General features: G+C 44.9%; 1 protein-coding gene across 1 annotated transcript in view; it reads right to left on the bottom strand.

The window, feature by feature from the left end:
• Positions 1 to 201: 201 nt before the first annotated feature.
• Positions 202 to 19,167, bottom strand: part of ONECUT2 (one cut homeobox 2) — a 46,525-nt gene continuing 27,559 nt past the window's right edge. The window contains exon 3 of the mRNA XM_006837567.1: positions 202 to 488. Coding sequence (XP_006837630.1) covers positions 202 to 488 — 287 coding nt within the window. The remainder of the gene's footprint in view (positions 489 to 19,167) is intronic.

Here is a 19,167-nt window from a genome sequence, read left to right as displayed (position 1 = left end):
CATAGCCATTCAAAACAAAAAAGAACACCTGGCCTATGATCACAGCTAGAAGAGAAGTTTCTTTTTAAGAGAATTGTGCTTTCGAGTCACCAGTGAAGGGCCCCAGCTAAAAATCCGTCCGGTGTCCTTTTCCTTCGAGTTTTCTTTTGGTATCTGTTGTCCTCACGTGGAGGTGGCTTGTGCCCAACAAAAGTCCTTCCGTCACGCTTTGGTACAAGTGCTGGAGGCGGACGAGGAGCCCCCTGTGCTCAAGTCGTCTTGCCACTTCTCCAGGCTGCGGCGCCGGGCGTTCATGAAGAAGTTGCTGACAGTGGTGAGCTCTAGACCCAGTTGCTGAGAGATGGTGATCTGCATCTCCTTGGATGGGCGCTTGTTCTCCTTGAAGATGGCAAAGAGTGTTCGGCGTTGGAGGTCGGTGAAAACCAGGCGGGATTTCTTCTGGGAATTGTTCCTGTCTTTGTTTGGTTCTTGCTCTTTGCGCTTGCATGCTTGAAGGGAAAGAGAAGAAAGTGGAGTCAGTGCAAGGTTTCAGGACCCACACCCAAGACACTGATCCAGGGACACCACTGACTAGAGTCCTACAAGGGAACATAAACCATTCAACTTTATTGTGCAAATTGCCCATCTGTTAATAGCTGGCCGTCCCAGTTCAGCTCCTGCTGATGGAATGGACCCACTGGTGGGGTCAGGGAGAAAAGAGAAAATAGCAGGGCTGTCTGACATTGCCTAATTGTGAACCAAATGCCACCAATCATTCTCTCGATCCCCCTGCCCCAACACACTCTTCAGAGTCTTTGTCCCTGAAATCAGGTGCTAAGAGGATAGTGGTGACTCCTGGGTCTCCAGGGGGGATGTCTGGTTAGACAGCCCCTGTTTCAGCTCAGCTGAAATGACCTTCTGAGGTCAAAACTTAAAAATGCATAACCAAAACAAAATCCAAATCCATAGCCAACGAGTTGATTAGGACTCTCAGTGGCCCTTAGGACAGAGTAGAATGGCCTCACTGGGTTTCCAAAGCTGCCACCTTTACAGAAGCAGACTGCCACACCTTTCTCCTATGGAATGGTTGGTGGGTTCGAACCCCAACCTTTGGGTTAGCAGCCAAGCTCTTAGCCACTGCACCATTAGGGATCCTTTTAAAAGTGAGTAATTTTTCAAAATCAGAGCTTCTACCCACGTGACTCTGAAAACTGTCAACAGAATGCAATGAGAAGTGACAGAATGATGGTGACATCCCAACCCAAACCCTTTTCTTGGAAAGAAAAAGAGTCGGGGGCAGAGCAAGACTAGGAAAAGGGGGGTTTAAACCTGCTGCCAATAAGCAGATGCCAACTCACGGTGACCGTACAGGACAGAGGAGAACTGCCCCACAGGGTTTCCCAGGCTACAGTCTCATGGAGTGGCTCATGGGTTCGAATCACCAACCTTTTGGCTCACAGCTGAGAGCTTAACCACTAAGCCACCAGAGCTTTTTAAGGGATGGTCTACCAAATTCTAATTTGGCCAATTTGAAGAGAAGCCGGTACAGAAGACATTGGGCAAGGGAAGGAAGTCCAAAGTTACAATGAAAGACCCTCAGGGTCCTGATGCCAATGAGGAGGTATAGAGGCTGTTTGATTTAGTAGGCATGTGTCTCTACACCTGGAAAGACAGATGCATATAGGACATTAATTTATGTGCCTTGGAGTCCCAAGAGGTACAAATGGTCCACAAGGTTGGGTGCTAATTGAAAACTTAGAGGTTTGAATCTGCCCACACATAACTCTAAAGAAACTCATGGTGATTTACTTCTGAAAAACTAGCTATAGATACTCTATGGAGCACAGTTCTACTTTGACCTATACGGGGTCACTATGAGTGAGGCTCCACCTGACAGCAAGGTCTGCTGTAGATGCAGAGAAAGAATCCAGTTCTCCAGACCCTCCACCTTCTACGGAAATGGCACCCACACCCAAGGGGGGCTTTTGGCAGAGCAGCTCTGGGGCTCCGTTCCTGGACATTCTGATTGTCACGTGGGAGCCATGGTACTGGAATCTGTGCTTTTTAGAACCTCAAGACATTCTGAAAAGGGGAACCAGTGTGTTTGGCCACATCGCTACTTCTGGTTTCTGGCCCAACCTCCTGAGTTGTTCAGGTGCCAACCTTCATCTGGAAGATTCTGAATGAACTCCAGTCCCTGATACTCTCCTGATAAATAAGTGTAGGCACAGACCTTCTGTAATCATGGCTCATGTTTTCTCAGTTCAGGCTTCTTGGGCTTAATCATCCCACCGCTGTTGAGGCGATTCCTACTAATAGCAACCTAAGGGCAGTGATCTCTACGGAAGCAGATGGCCTCATCTGTCTCTCATGGAGCAGCTGGTGGGTTTGAACTGCTGACCTTTTGGTTAGCAGCCCAACGCTTAACCCACTGTACCACTAGGGCTCCAATTGTTAAGTGCCATCCAGTTGGTTCTGACTCATAGCGACCCTGTATAGGGTTTTCTGAAGAGCAGCTGGTGAATCTGAACCACTGACCTTGTGGTTCGCAACCCAGTGCTGATCCTACAGCGCTACACACTAATATTGCTTATTCATCCGATGATGCTGTATTTGTACCTCCCACAGGGCGTTTGGACAGTGCTGGGTGAAGGTCTGTACTGGTTTTTTAGGCATCTGTGTAGCACACACCCATATTACTGATGGTCTTGTGTGCCATTGAGTCAATTCTGACTATTTAACACTACAAGACAGAGTAGAAATACACCACAGGGCAGAGTAGAAATACACCACAGGGCAAAGTAGAAATACACCACAGGGCTTCAAGGATACACTCTATAGGAGCAGGCTACTATAGCTTTCCTCCATGGAGTGGCTGCTGGGTTTGAAGGTGGTGAAGGTGGAAACAAAAGAGACGGTGGGGAACCCAGAAGGGGCTGTCTGCCAGTTGCTTCCCTGGGAGCTCACAGCTGGATCCAGGCTGCAGGGTCCCCAGGTGTATGTGCGTGGTGGAGGTGTGTGTATAGGTATGTGTGTCGTGGAGGTGTGTGTGTAGGTTATGTGTGTGTAGGTATATGTGTGGCGGAGGTATGTGTGCATGTATGTGTGTATGGTGGAAGGATATGTGTGTATAGGTATGTGTGTGGGGTTGAGGTATGTGTATGTGTAGGTATGTATGTATGTAGGTATGTGTGTGTGTGGTGGAGGTGTGTGCACAGGTGTGTGTGTGTTGGATGTATTGTGAGTGTAGGTGTGTGTTTGGTGAATGTGTATGTGTGTGCAGTGAATATGTGTAAGTATGGTGGAGGTGTGTGCATTGTCTGGTGTGAGTAAGATGGAGGTGTGTGCGTTGTCTGGTGTGAGTAAGATGGAGTTGTGTGTGGTGGAAGTATGTATGAATGTGTGGGTAGAGTGGCGACGTGTAGGCCAAGGGGACAGTACCTGGTTGTGTCTGTGATGCAGATACAAGCCCAGAGTCATCCTGAAAACCCACCTCACCGCAACACCTGGTCCCCGAGGTGCAATAGCTTTAGCTCTTGAGCTACTTGAACATTCTTACTCCATGGTTGAAGCTGATCACAGTCACACAGCTTTAGAGTTCTGGGCTGTCAGCTTACAGATGGGGAACCAGCAGCCCAGGGAAGCGGAGTGCCTTCCATGGGGCACAGCCAGGCAGCTGGACCATCAGATGGATGCTAAGATCTGGGCCCCTGACAGGACTTTCTCCCACAGGAAAGGGGACCAGAAGTATTGATTTCCACTGCACAGTTGATGGTGCTGTGAGTTGTTTAGGGTGATAGAACTAGCACTAGGGCCTGAACTTGGACACGGGGACACAAGTCCACCTCCCTAGGTCCTGCAGGAAGCCGTGAAGCAAACGTGATCTGACATGGGGTCAGAACTTCAGTTCTACCTGCTCTACAGCCCAAACGCCCCCACAAGTTGGATTTTGCTCTGTGAATTCAGAACCATCTAGAACTATCTTTTCTGTATTTGGCTGAACCTTCTCATTTGTTTTTGGGGAATTCAACCTGATGGTTTATCACAGAATTATTAGTACTGGAAGTGTATTTTGGGCCTAATTTGACAAGGTGATCTGCTAATTTGACAAGGAGTGAAAACGGCTAATGTAAATTAATTATAAACCCGTACTAATTAACCTATCCACCACTCGTCTGTCAGTTTGTCGAACTGTGGTGGCTTGTGAGTTGCTGTGGTTCTGAAAGCTATGCCACCGGTATTTTAAATACCAGCAGGGTCACTCATGGTATTTAAAATACCATGGTTTATTTAAAATACCATGGACAGGTTTCAAATGAGCTTCCAGACAAGGATAGACGAAGAAGAAAGAGTGAGGTTGGCCCAGGATCGGGCAGTGTTTCGTTCTGCTGTGCATAAGGTTGCTATGGGTTGGTACCGACTCGATGGCACCTAACAACAACAACAACAATTAACCTATAGCCAAGATTTGAGAATGGTAGTCCTTATTTGTAGTTTTATTCATTATTTTTCTGCGGTAACTTAATGGCGGTGAAAAGTAACGTGGATAAGGGTGGGGCAGTATCCCACCAGACCTAAGTCCAAAGTCTCGCTCTGCTGTGTGAACTCAGCACTTGACACCTTGGCCTCCCTGGGACTTCACTTTCTTGATGGTGATTGGACTGGAAATGATCATCCAGGTTTCTTCCAATTGCGTCATCAATTGGCCTTCCATGGTCCTGTCCCTTGTTGGTACAATTTTACTTTGTTTCCTGAATGAAAGGCAAACACTGTCTTCCTCGGTGACACCTTCTCTCATCTCTCCTCCACCAGGCGGAAGAACCAAGGAAACTGTAGGCTGTTGTCACACATAACCCATTCTAACTTTGAGATGCCATGCTGGCAAATGCCTCTTCAAGGATCTTTACCCTATCTACCAAGGAGCCCTGGTGGCACAACAGTTAAGCACTTGGCTGCTAATCAAAAATCTGGTGGTTGGAACCCAATCCGGAGGTTCTGCAGGAGAAAGACTTGGAACTCTACTCCCATGAAGAGTATAGCCAAGCAAATCCTATCCGTAGTTCTACTCTGCCACATTGGGTCACACTTTGTCTGAGTTGACAACCACCTTCTATCTACCCAGTCTAGAACAGAATCAGAAATTCTCGCCCCTCCCAAGAGCCACAGCGATGGATTAGACATACTGAGCATCATGAAGATGCAGAGGACCGGGCAATGTTTGCTTCTGCTTCATATAAGGTCATAGGAGACAGAGCCCACTCCACACCAGCTAATAACAACTCCCCTCCCAGGCTGTGAACTCCAGGGTCTATGAAGAGGGATCTTTAATCCCAAGGTCCTTCCTACTGCCTAGCTATGGTCCCAGTGAGGGCACATGATGTGTGTGTGAAGGAAGAGACCTGGACAGCCACCCAGTGCACATTCAAAGGAGGTTCATGGCATCTGATCTGGTCTATCAGCCTCCTTTGTTTGCCCCCTTGATTTCTAACCCCCTGTCTCTTGTTTCTTCTCAATTCTCACTTGCTATTTCTTCTTCATGAGCTTTCTAATAAGATCCCTATCCCTCTGCAAATCTATCTGTCCTTTCTACTTCTTTTTGTCTCCTCCACTCTTACCTCCAGCTAGCCCTGCCTCTGCACACCCTGCCTGCCCCCAACACACCCGCAGCCAACATCTTTCCCTGTGTAGACTGTGCCAACATGGAGTCCTGCTGGCTGGATTCAGCTTCCCTTACAGTACTGCTCCCAAACCACAGCCCCTGCAGAGACCAAGGGGAAGTAAGTGGCTGACTGCCCAGCCAGCAGGAGAATCCTGGCTCTACAATTAAACACAATATTGTGCTCAGACGTTCAGTGTGGGCCAGAGGCAGTGATCAGGAAATTCTGAAGAAACTCCAGTCTTCTGTGTAGTCAGAAAAAACTCTATCTTGGTGTGGCTTCTGAGACCCCTGGAAGGTCTGCTCCCCACACCCTCACAATTCTAGCCTACTGGATAATGCTGAATGTGCCTTGATTTAGCGTCATCAGACTGGCTGAAGGCTTAATGCCTAGCTAGACTGAAATGGGATGAGCACAGTGGTGATAGTCTCACCTCCCATGGAAGAGACAAGGGTTTGATTCCTGGCCAAGGCACCTTGTGTCAGTGGAACCTTGCATAATATGTTAAATAGGTTTTAGCAGGTATGCCTGACTCAGACAGAATAGGAAGAAAGACCTGGTGATCTGCTTTCGAAAACAGCCAGTTACAATCCTGTGGTCTGATCTACACCGATCTTGTAGGTGACCCAGAACTAGGCAGCACTGCGTTTCCCTGTGGCAGCTAACGCAACTATAACAACCGCTCCCTCTGTCACCTTGGGAAAGGGTCCTTTTTCAACTCCCCTCCATCATCAAGCCCCTTAGTAGGATGAGAAGGCTCCTAGCAGGCTTTGAGAAGAAGGAAGGAGTGCAAACCAAGGCTTATGGGAAGCAGATGCCATAGAGCACGGAGCAGCACCACAGAGACTGTGGCTGACTGGTTGCAAAAATAGCTCCAATGATGCTTTTCCCACTATCCAACCACTGCAACCGTTACAATGATGCTTTTCCCACTATCCAACTGCCACAACCATTACAACAGGACGCTACAGCTCCTCCCAGCAAGAGGTGTTAATTCCTCTTCTTGATTCTGGGCTGCTCTTGGGACTTGCTTGACCATGTGACAGAAGTGACAATGTGACAGTGCTGAGCCCAGACCTCAAGAAGCTATGTACTTGGTTCACTCTCTTGGAGCACTGCCCAATACCATGTGAACAAGGCTTGGCCAGCCTGCTGGAGAAGGTACCCTAGACACAGCCATCCTGGATCAGTGGGCCCCAGACAACCCTGCACTGATGTGTGCCAGAGAACTCAGCCAAGATCAGCTGAGTTTGGCCTGGCTCAGCAGAATTGCCCAGCCAACCCCCAGACTCCTGTGCAGAAATAAGTGTTTATTGTTTTAGACCACTGGTTTTGTGGTTCTGTGTTCTGTAACACTATTATAGAGATAGATAAAGAAGTCAGGAACAACCTGGCTGCCCAAGGGTTGAGTCAGATGTAAGGAAAGAAGCATGAGCTTGCAATCAGACTTGCTTTCAAATTCCACCATAATCACTATCAGCACGGCCTTGAAACTCCGTTTCCTCATCTATATAATCTATATGAATGCCCACCACTCCAGAAGGTCCAAAAGCTAGCTGGGACATCTGGCTGAGAACGTGCTCAGTGAATGGGAGCATCCTTTCTTTCGTTATAGGAAAAGGTGAAAGAAGACAGCGCAGAAAGAAGTGAGGTTAAGAATTCCTAATTTGGAATGATTTTCTAGGTCTTGCTCAATGGTAAAGGAGTTCTGGTCACGCAGTAGTTATGAATCAGACTGCTAACCTCAGGGTCAGCAGGTCAAAACTACCAGCAGTACTGTGGGAGAAATATGAGGCTTCCTGCTCCTATAGAAATTGACAGCCTCAGAAACCCTATGCAGAGTCTCTATGAGTTGGAACCAACTCCACAGCACACCATCACCACCATGCAACGGTAGATGAACTACCCAGAGCGCTAGTGGCAAAGAACGGGTTAAAGATTCTTGTTTTCCCTGTAAAGTTGTCTCATAGCCAATTCCCAGCCTCCTGAAAGAGGTAAGACTTGATATGTTTTTACATATCTGTCAGAGATCCTAATAGGTTTTGGACCACTGGTGTTTGCTAACATCACTAATTTATGTCCAAATACATTCTACATATGATGGGTATTGTTAGCCCCTGATAAATAATGCAAGGAGGCTCTATTCTCCCTGCATTCAGTAAATACTTTCCCTGAATAGTTCAATGTGATCTTGCCATGACACCGGGAGGGGGTGGGGCAGGAAACCTTCCAAGACGAGCATTTGTCAAGACAGACACTTAACCTCCAAGTATATGGTTTGGAAAATAAGTCTCTAGAAGAAAGAAGCATCTTCATTTTTCAGCTAGAGACCCCAAAGCTACTCCTCTGACAAGGCCTTGCACAACTGACCCTCTCCAGTAAGGAGGGAACATCCATGAAGAACACACGGGCTGGAGTACTGGAAAAACTGAGGCAAAGCCAGTTCATATTTGTGCCTTCATCCTGGCTCCCTCAGAAATTGATGGGGTTTTTGAGGTAAAAGGAAAGGAATATCAACTCTTCGTTTTGTCTGAAAACAAACAAACAAACAAACAAACAAACAAACAAACAAACAAAACGTTCTTTCTTACAAATGGAATAGTAAGCTAGTGATAAGCATGCGAAAGTCTCTGGGTGATGCAAACGGTGATGCTCTCAGCTGCTAACAAAAGGTTGGGGGTTCGAGTTTACACAGCGGGGCCTCAGAAGGAAGACCTGGTGATCTTCTTCCAAAAAAATTGAGTCATTGAAACCCTTCAGGGAACACTTCTACTGTAACACATATGGGGTCACCCTGAGTTGGAACTGCTTTGAGAGCAATGGGCTGGCTTTGGTAGAGGGGATGGATTTCAGGTGAGCACCCCTTCTCTGGAACTAGTTTGTCTCTTCCTGAGCCTTAAAGTCAGCCTTGCATTCAAACAGGAAAGAAGAAAGCGGGAGGGCTGCAGTCTGATAGCACATATGCAACGTTCAGTAAACCATTTACTACTGGTAAATCTTAGCAATGCAGCCTTCCCGGGGCCTAGCAAAGAGACAAACACTGGCTGCACAGGGGTGTTGGGGGCCTGAAATACAAGAGCTGAGGCTCAGACTCTAGCATTTCTATTGGCCACCAAGGGCCAGCTGTTGCAAGGGGCACAGGTCACCCTACTGGAGGAGCGAGGGCTTAGTGAGGGTGAGGGGGTTTGAGAGGTAGTCTTTTCAACTCATCATTTAATTATTTTGTGCTATGTAAAGGAGATCTGGTAGCGTAGTGGTTACAAATCAGGCTGTGAACCTTAGGGTCAGCGGTTCGAAACTACCAGCCGCTCCGCGGGAGAAAGATGAGGCTTTCTACTCCCGTAAAGATTTACACCCTCGGAAACCCTGTACAGGGTCGCTATGGGTCGGACCCGACTCGATGGCACTTAACAACAACAACAACAATGTAGCGTAGTGGTTACAAATCAGGCTGTGAACCTTAAGGTCACGGGAGAAAGATGAGGCTTTCTACTCCCGTAAAGATTTACACCTTCAGAAACCCTGTACAGGGTCACTATGGGTCAGAACCGACTCGATGGCACTTAACAACAACAACAATAACACAGTTTGCTGGAGTCCTGGTGTGGCCCCTGTGGGTTAATATGCTGGACTGCAAAGTCAATTTGAACTGCAAGGTCAGCAGTTCAAGCTCATCCAGTCGCTCTTCGGAAACTCTATACAAGGGTTGGAACTCACTCAATGGCACTGAACAACAACAACTTTGTTGTAGGAGCTCTGGTGGTGTATGGATTACAAGCAGGGCTGCTAAGCATACGATTACAATTAGAATCTACCAGTTGCTCCACAGGAGAAAGATGAGACTGTCTACTCCCTTGGAGATTTATAGCCTTAGAAACCCTAAACAGGGTCACTATAAGTCAGAACTAGCTCGGTGGTACACAACCACCACCACCAAGTTTATCATGAAGTCCTAGTGTGGCACTGTACGATAAGGACCAACTGAAAGGTTGGTGGTTCAAACCCCACCAACTGCTCCCTGGAAACCCTCTACAGGGTCACTACTAAGTACTGACTCCACAGCCCTGAACAACGTGTTTACAGCCAGATACCTTGTACTGTCCCCTATTTCTCTGTGACTCCCGGTCTTGTCATGCAGTACCACCCTGGCTCAGATGACGGTGGAGCCGGTGCCATTAGCTTGGCCCACAGAGGTCAAACTGGGCACTTGTTTTCCCAAACATTTGTCAGACAGGAAACATAATGGCTTCGTCTCAAGATTGAGAGCTTGGTCTTCATGGACTAGATGCCAACCACTCAGCTGGAGACCATGACACCCAGACCAACATTCATTTGAGTGGCCAAGGCACAGACAGAGAGGATGTACCTCCCAAATGGATTCGGAGCCATTCTTGACGATTTCCTCCCTCATTCCACTCCTTTCTAATTGTGAGAGCAGGCGCACAGTCTTGGCAAGAAAAACCTACAGACCATTTGGCAAATGATCCTGGACCGTCAAGGCACTCCAAGGTGGATAAACCTCATGTTGGAAGATTAGAGAAAGTATCAGGGGCAGCAGGGTAGAGAGCAGGGGGAAAGAAGCTGGAGACAGCAGGGCAGCCACCCACACAAGCAAACACTGGAATCTTTGGAAGGCAGGGATCGTGTTCCTTGGTGATGCTGGGAGCCCCGGGAGGTTCAGCATCATTCTTGTTGCCTGAGCCATGTGGAATACAACCCCAGCTTTGACTTTAAAGGGTTTCACGTCTGATTTCAGGCAAACTTCCAACCCTGTGGGGGTCTCCTCCAGAATTCTCTGCCTCTCGTTTAGACAACTTCGAGGATGACACCAACCCCTTTCCCTGCCCTGGCTTTCGTTTGAGTGTTAAAAAGATGAGACGTAGGTTGGCCATGAAACATGTTACCCAGTGTCTATGAAGTATCAAACAAGAGGCAGACAGAAGAGGGGCCATTCTTAGTTCCTGTGGTACAAAGATCTTTCCTGAAGAAAACAAATTTTATTTCCTGTTCCCATTGTAACTTTCAATACAAAGTTACTGAAGGTGAGTCAGGGTCTGGGTTCATTGGGTGTCTGGAGAATTGCTTATGCATGGACAAAAAACATGGGGTCTCATAAAGGTTTACAGTGGCCCCCAGAGGGTGAGACTCCAGAGAAGGGTGTTTGGGACTCTTACCCTCTGTTGGCTCTTGCCGATCTCCCAGCAGGTCCACCCTTGCATATTGCATACCCTATGGGGACATGCCTTCTGCCTGGGTTTCCCTTTCACCAGGGACTCTGAGAGCAAAAGTTAGAGCCCCAAAGATCAAGTTTCTCTTAGCAAGGGGGTCCAGGTCAAACCATGGCAGGATGTTAGCAAATGTGTTGTCCAATCCTTTGTTTTAGAAGACAGAGGCTCCTGCAGGTGGCATGGCTTACCTAATACAGACCACAGTCAGCCAGTGAGGATTCAGAGAAGCCACATCACCTCACTTCTACGTGGATGGAGCTTTTCGTTTGTTTCTTTTTCCCTCACTTGCCCATAAGAACACGTTATCGGGGACACTCAGCCTTTGACATCACAATGTCTGGTCATCTATTCTGTCTCTGAGGACACCTGGCTATCAGGGGTCTCTAGTTACCTGGGTGTTACAACTACTAGCTGAAAGGTTGGTGGTTTGAACCCACCAGAGGTGCCTTAGAATAAAGGCCTGGCAACCTGCTTCTAAAAGATCACAGTCTTGACAATCCAATGGAACAGTTCTACTCTTCACACTCTGGTCACCTCAACAGCACTAATTAGAATAGCTCTGCCATGTGGCCGAGTTCCTCAAAGCTATCCAGAAAGCCATGAGTGACTAAAGCAGGTAGTTCATTATGGACAGAGACACTTGCCTTAAAAATGACTAGGAAAGCCTGACACAGAATAATCCAGTAGCATCATGACAAAAACATTCTAAAAGAATCATCTCAAAGACCTAGAATAAATGATAAAAACTCACCACTCTGCAAACAAGAACTGCAGCCAATCTGATGAGGCATTTTCACCTACAGACAAAGCCAATGAAACTGGATGGGAAAAGAACACCCCAAGTGCTCAAGCATTCAAGTGAAGCAGTTACTGATAAGTTGGCAGGCAGATGCTGTCTTTGAAAGAGCCAGAATGTGGCCCACTCCTCTCCGCCTACTGACTGAGAACTGCGACTCTCAGAAAACAACTGAGCAGCATCGGGGATGAAGGAGAGGAGGCAGTGGTGGCCCTCAGCTCGGTGTTCAGAGGTACGTGCCCTTCACAGGGTGCAGAAACAAGAGGAGGCCTTGCATGCAGAGCACTGGGATGCCAGATTCCACGTTCTCCAACTGCTCAGCTGGTTGGTGACCCAGGAGTGGGTTCCATTGCCACTGAGTTGCTCTTGACCACAAGACTCTATGGGCAGAACTGTTGGCATTTTGAACCCACTAGCCACTTAGCTGGAGAAAGATGAGGCAGTCTGCATCCATAAAGGTTGGCGGCCTCTGACACCCTGTGGAGCCGTCTAACTCTGTCCTATTGCGTCGCTATGAATCAGAACCATGGTTCTGAATCAGCAGGTCACATGTGTGCTTAACTTCTGTGTCAACTGAGAGCCTTCAGGAATGGATGTCGAGATGAATCATGTTGGTACAGTATGACCAAATCATGAGAAAGCTGGGTAGACATTAGGAACTGAGTTAGGTAGATCAGCTGACGATTTAATGCAGGTGAAGGCAAGACCCCCAGAAAGGAGATCATGGACAGAACACACTTCCTTCTTACTGAGCATACCCGATCTGGTAGTGCTCTTCCCATCTGAGAATACACAGACAGGAGAACAAGACCCTGATGAAAAAGATACTGCAAAACAGAAAAGGAAGCCCGTATCTGACAATCAGAGAACATTCGTCTAAAAACAGCATCTTACTGAAACTGAAAGAAAACGTTACTGAATTTATCTGGCATCTCAAGATGGCGCCTATGAAACAGCAGCAACAATTGTTTAAAAAAAAAACTGACAGACATTGATAAATACTGGTATGTCATGAGGGAGAAAGATGAGGCTTTCTGCTCTTCTAACGATTTACAGCCTCAGAAACCCTACAAAGGATCGCTAAGAGTTGGAACCAACTCGATGGAACGAAGCAGCAGTAGCAGCAGGATGCATGAGATAGACAATTTTCAGAAAGATGAGAAATATAGTTATTGAAAGGAATTATGAGTGAGACTAACCTTGTGATTATAATGCTAGATTTGTACGCCACTCCAGAGGCCTTTCCTATAGGAAGGCATTCTCAGTTATGTGATGATTCAAAAAGTAGCGTTATAAGTTCTTTATAGAAAAGAAACCAAAATGACTTGAAGATATACAAGTATTCCAGCCTACTCAGAGTTTAGTAAAAACTAAAGACCAAGAATGTGATGTATTAAAAAACAATACATCAACAGCTCTATGTGGCTATGAATACCCCTTAACTCATCACACGCATTCCAAAGAGTATCATTACATTAACATATGTCACCTTTTTAGAAAACATACACTAATGAAGGGAGGCTGAAGTGTTGATGCTTTTTAGAACAGTATCTAACCATGGTTCTTGTTAATTTAAGTGCCTTTGAGTTGGTTCTGATTCACAGTGTCCCTGTATAGGGTTTCCGAAGAGTGGATGGTGACCTTGAACCATCAACTTTGTGGTTCAAACCAACCTTGAAGTCCAGTGCATTAACCTGCAGTGACACAAAGCAGATGATTTCAATATTAATTTTTCTATCATTGTTATGAATTGAATTGTGTCCCTCAACAGTACGTACTGCAAATCCTAACCTCCAGCCCATCAACACATGAATGGATAAACACATTATGGCACATACACACAATCATTGTTAACAGGTTGGTTATAATCCCATTTGGAGATAGGTTGCCTTTATTATGTTTAACAAGGCAGGATTCATGTAGGATATATCTGAGTCAATCTCTTTTGAGATATAAAAGAGATTAAACAAGTAAGCAGAGCAAAGATGTGGGGAGAGACCTGCCAAGACGCATGGAGATTATCTGGAGTAGAAATTCAGAAGAGACAATAACAAACAGTAAAGTCTAGATTTCCTTTAAGAAACTATTGGTAGAAGTATGGTTGCCAAAGACAATTCTGGTGAGAGCTCACAATGAAGTCAGGAGAGCTATAGAGAAAATCTCCATCACTTAGAGAATACATATGGCGCCAGCAACAGACCATTCCTAGAAGTGTGGATGAAAATCTGCTTCTGGTTGAGGGTTTAAAAGAAAATGCTGAACATGCGTCCGGACAATGGAGGAAGAGTGATGCTTTTTAAGCAGTGGCAAAGCACTTGTCGGATTCATGTTCAAATGTTTGGTGTAAGTGATGAGCTTGGATATCTGGATGAGGAGATTTCTAAGCAAGCTCTTAAAAGGGCTGCCTGTTTTCCCCATGTTGCTTGTAGTAAAATGTGAGAGGAAAGAGAGAGATTTAAAAACGAACTGTGCAAAACAAAAACAGAATGTTAAAGAAAGTAAGGATGTGACTGATGGATCTAAGCAAATCCCCCAGCAGAAAAGTTATCAGCTCAGACTGAGGGGACAGAGAAAGAATGACAGGAAAGAATGCTGTCTGCCTTTTGGAATTCTACAGGCAATTAACAAGCCAAATGAGCTACATTTGTTGTTCTCCAAGAAAAGGAAAGGACAGTCCCTGAAGCCACTTAGGGATCTGTAGAACTGTTGGAAGGAGCACTCAAAGCAGGGTCTTCTCAGTTCCAAAAGATGGGGTCACAGTCTCCTGGATCTCAAACTGTGGGGCCATAGCCTCTTAGGTTTCAGAGTTGGCTCTTCCTTCTATCATTCCATGCCAACATTAATAGCAAAGTTCACAAAAGCAGAAAACGAGAACTGCTGGCAAGGGTGTGGAGAGAAGGAACCTTCATATGCTGCTGGTGTGATTGTAAAATGGTACAAACACTGTAGAAAAGAATATAGATCTCCTTTAAAACGCTGGAAGTAAAAGTACCTTAGGATCCAGCAACCCAACTACTATGTATATATCCTAGAGAAATAAGAACCATGAAACTAATAGATGTATACACACTCATGTTTACTGCAGCACAATCCCCAATAGCAAAAAGATGGACACAACCCGAGTGCCCATCAACAGATGAATGGATAAGCAAATTAAGGAAGAGATGCACAATGGGATACAATGCAATGTCAGAGAATGATGATGAATCTGCAAACCATCTCATAACATGGATGAACCTGGAGGACATTATGCCAAGTGAAATTCTTCAGTCATAAAAGGACGAACATTGCATGACACCGCTCTCTTAAAAAAGTCAAGAAAAGTTTCTACACAAAAAGAACCATTTTTTGATAGGTACCAGAGGTAGGAAGTACAGGGAGGTTAAATCACTAACACATTTTGATTTGGGTTAAGGGTAAGGCAATATACAGTAAGGGGGAGATCAGCACATTATGATCAATGCAAAGAAAGGAGTACAAGGGTGAAAGGCAACAGAGGTGAACACTACTATATACACAGATACAACCTTGCTTGCTGAAAGCGAAGAGGACTTAAAACATTTACTGATGAAGATCAAAGAGCACAGCCTTCCATATGGATTACATCTCAATGTAAAAAAACGAAAATCCTCACCACTGGACCAATAAATAACATTCTTATCAATGGAGAAAAAACTGAAGTTGTCAAGGACTTCATTCTTCTTCAATCAACTATCAACACTCACGGACGCAGGAGTCAAGAAATCAAACAATGTATTTCATTAGGCAAATCTGCTGCACAAGACCTTTTTAAAGTGTTGAAGAGCAAAGATGTCAGCTTGAGGACTAAGGTGCGCCTGACCGAAGACATGGTATCTTCAGTAACCTCATATGCACGTGAAAGCTGGACAGTGAATAAGGAAGACCATAGAAGAATTGATGCTTTTGAGTTATGGTGCTGGAGGAGAATATTGAAAGTGCCATGGGCTGCCAAAAGAACAAACAGATCCCTGTTGGAAGAAGTGCAGGCAGAGTGCTCCTTGGAGGCCAGGATCGCCAAACTTCATCTCTCATACGTCGGACATATTGTCAGGAGGGAGCAGTCACTGGAGAAGGACATCATGTTTGGTAAGGTGGAGGGTCAGAGAAAAAGAGGAAGACCCCCAGCGAGAGGGATTGGCCAAGTGGCAGCATCGATGGACTCAAGCGTGGCAACAATAGTGAGGTTGGCCCAGGATCGGGACAGTGTTTCATTCTGCTGTACATAAAGTTGCTAAGAGTTGGTACAGACTCGATGGCACCTACCAAGAATCATAGCAGTAATAACAGTAATCTAGTGGACACATAGAGAAATACACAAGCAGAACAGGTATGGGCAAGAGAATGGGACTATACCTATGAACACACATAGGTTTAACAGAAGATATTTTTACCCTTGTAGTTACATATGCTGCAAATATATCCATGACTATAGGAGAGGATGTTGTTGTTGTGTACAATCAAGCTGGATCCAACTCACAGTGGCCCTGTATAGGGTTTACAAGAACAGCTGGTTGACGCTGAACCACCGATCTTGCAGTTAGCAGTCCAGTGCTTATCCTACAGTGCCACACCAGGGCTCACAGTACAACATACAAGGGCAAAGTTATGAAAACTTCTTAGTCATAACCAATTAATTACCTTGAGGGAATGAATCGCTAGGCTTGGGAGCGCAGGACCATATTCTCGTGGGACAACATAATCAATTGACAGCACGTAGTCCACAAAGAAAATGTTCTACATCTGACTTTGAAGAGCAGCTACTGGGGTCATAAAAGACTGTGAGTGACCATCTATGGTGCCACCATTGAATCTCCTTTTCTGTAGTAAAGAATGGTGGTGGTTATGTGCCATGGAGTTGGTTCCGATTCATAGTGACCCTGTATAGGGTTTCCAAGGCTATAAATCTTTACCGGAGCAGAAAGCCTCATCTTTCTCCTGCAGAATAGCTAGTATTTTCGAACTGCTTATCATGAGATTAGCAGCCCGATTTGTAACCACTACGCTAGCAGAGAAATTTAGACAAGTGGAAACAATTAATTCAAGGGACTAACAGACCACACATTCCTCAGTTTCCACTATCCTGAAACAAGAGTTAATGGTGCCTGGCTACTACTACCAACCACTCTGAAAGGGGTCACGTCAGAAGGTCCTGGAGAGAGTAGGAGAAAAATGTGAAACAAAACTAAAAATCATTTTTTAAAAAAGGACCAGACTTATTGGTTGACAAGAGACTGGTGGAGGCCCTGTGACTAGTATTCTCAGTCCCTCTTCAGGTCTGGAATTGAACTCAACTCCTCGCCCCACCCTCCCACCACGCCCCATTATTCACTTTTCAGCCAAACAACAGGTAAGTCTATTCATGAGCAGTAACACCAGGGAGGTCTACACACCTATAACAATTAACCATTGCAGATCAAAAGGTCAGCATTTGCCCAAGGACAAAGTTCAGAAGATAGGAAGGGTTAGGAAAGAAGAAGGAATGGCAAAGAGAAACAAAGGGTCTATCTGGGATGAGTGAGTATTACATTGTGGGGATTACAATCAATAACATGAAATATACAATGTGTATGAATTATTGAATGGAAAATGGATTTGCTCTGTAAACCTTAGCCCAATTCACAACAAAAAAATGTCTTAAAAATTATAAGTGAATATGATTTTTTGTACATAGAAAACTCAAGAGCCTCAAACCAAAAACTCCCACTGCCATCAAGTCAATTCAGACTCATAGGGACTCTATAGGACAGAATGAAACTACCTCCTAGGGTCTCCAAGGATCTTTGTGGCAGCAGACTGCCACATCTTTCTCCTGGAGAGCAGCTGGTAGGTTTGAACTGCTGACCTTTCAATTATCAGTGGAATGCTTTAACCACTGTGCAACCAGGGTTCCTTCCAAGAGTCTCAAGTGACCAATTATTATAACTAATAAGAAAGTTCATGAAGATGGCCAGCTGTAAGATGAACACACACTATTTAATATTGATTTGTGAATTTAGAAAATCCAAGAGAATATACTGATAAACTATTAGAATTAATATTAGGATTTAGCAAGGTTCTTAGACTAAAAATCAGTAAACAAAAATCAATGGTATTTCTGTATAACAGCAACAAGCAAAAATGAAAAAATATATTATACACACAACTATAAATAATTCTAATAAAGGTATGCAAGCCTTCAACATAGAAAATTATAAAACTTTATTAGAGAAATTAAAGAATGCCTAAATAAATTGATTGGGAAACTCAACGTTGTAAAGAATTTAATTCTCCCCACATTGATCTATTGATCCAGTATAATCCCCAATCAAATTCCCAGCAGGTTTTTCTCCATCTTTACCTCCTTTCTTTGTTTCCTTCCAGTCTTTAGAATTTGACAAGTGGATTCAAAAATTTATACAGGAATGTAAAAATCAAATAACAGTCAAGCTATTTGGAAATAAAATAATAGTCAAGCTTTTAGGAAATAAAATAGGATAATAGCTACATGATCACAGGAAAGATTTCTTAACCAAGACTCAAAAAGTACTATCCAACAGGAAATGAATTTATATATTGTTGTTGTCAGGTGCAGTTGAGTCAGTTCCAATTCATAATGACCCTATGTACAACAGAATGAAACCCTGCCTGGTGCTGAGTTCTCCTCACAATTGTTGTTATGTTTGCTGTTGTATTTGAGCCCACTGTAGCTACCACTGTGCTAATCCATCTCAATGGAGGTCATCCTCTTTTTCACTGACCTTCTACTTTACCAAGTATGAGGTCCTTCTCCAGGAACTGGTCCCTCCTGAAAACATGTCCAAAGTGTGAGAGATGAAGTCTTGCCATCCTGGCTTCTAAGGAACATTCTGGCTGCACTTCTTCCAACACAGATTTGCTTGTTCTTCTGGCAGTCCATGGTGTTTTCACTATTCTTCTTCAGCAACATCATTTGTGTATTTATGATTGTTGTTGTTAAGTGCCGTCGAGTAGGTTCTGACCCACAGCAACATAAAAATGGAGAACTTCCTTGATCAAGGCATCGGTGAGAGAGTAAAGTAAGAGCTGTGAATATTTGAATCACACAATACTGAGAAAGGGAGAGACTCCAGAATAAAGAACAACTCTGGGAAACCAGTCAGCAAAAGTCAGACATCACAATAGGAAAACAGGGAAAAGACTTTACAAAAGAAGAAATTCAAACTGCCAAATATTTACATAAAAAGTTGCTCGACATTACTGTTGTTGTTCTGTGTCATTGAGTCAGTTGTGACTCACAGTGATGCTGTCTAGGGTCACTGACTGCCGACTTTGTGGTCAGAAGTCCAGTGCTTATCCTACAGAGCCACAGCAGGGCTCAATACTATTAGTAACCCAGCAATTACAAATGAAAACACTAACATAGTACACACATCAAGATGGGCTAAATGTAAAATTCCCTCGACATCAAATACTGGTAAAAGAAATGGCAGTAACGGCTGAGTTTTCAGAAGCAGATCCTCAGGTCTTT

The sequence above is a fragment of the Chrysochloris asiatica genome, unplaced genomic scaffold, assembly GCF_000296735.1.
Source record: "Chrysochloris asiatica unplaced genomic scaffold, ChrAsi1.0 scaffold00021, whole genome shotgun sequence".
Classification (NCBI taxonomy): domain Eukaryota; kingdom Metazoa; phylum Chordata; class Mammalia; order Afrosoricida; family Chrysochloridae; genus Chrysochloris; species Chrysochloris asiatica.
The sequence above is the reverse complement of the archived record's forward strand: the minus strand, read 5'-3'. Positions and strand labels throughout refer to the sequence as shown.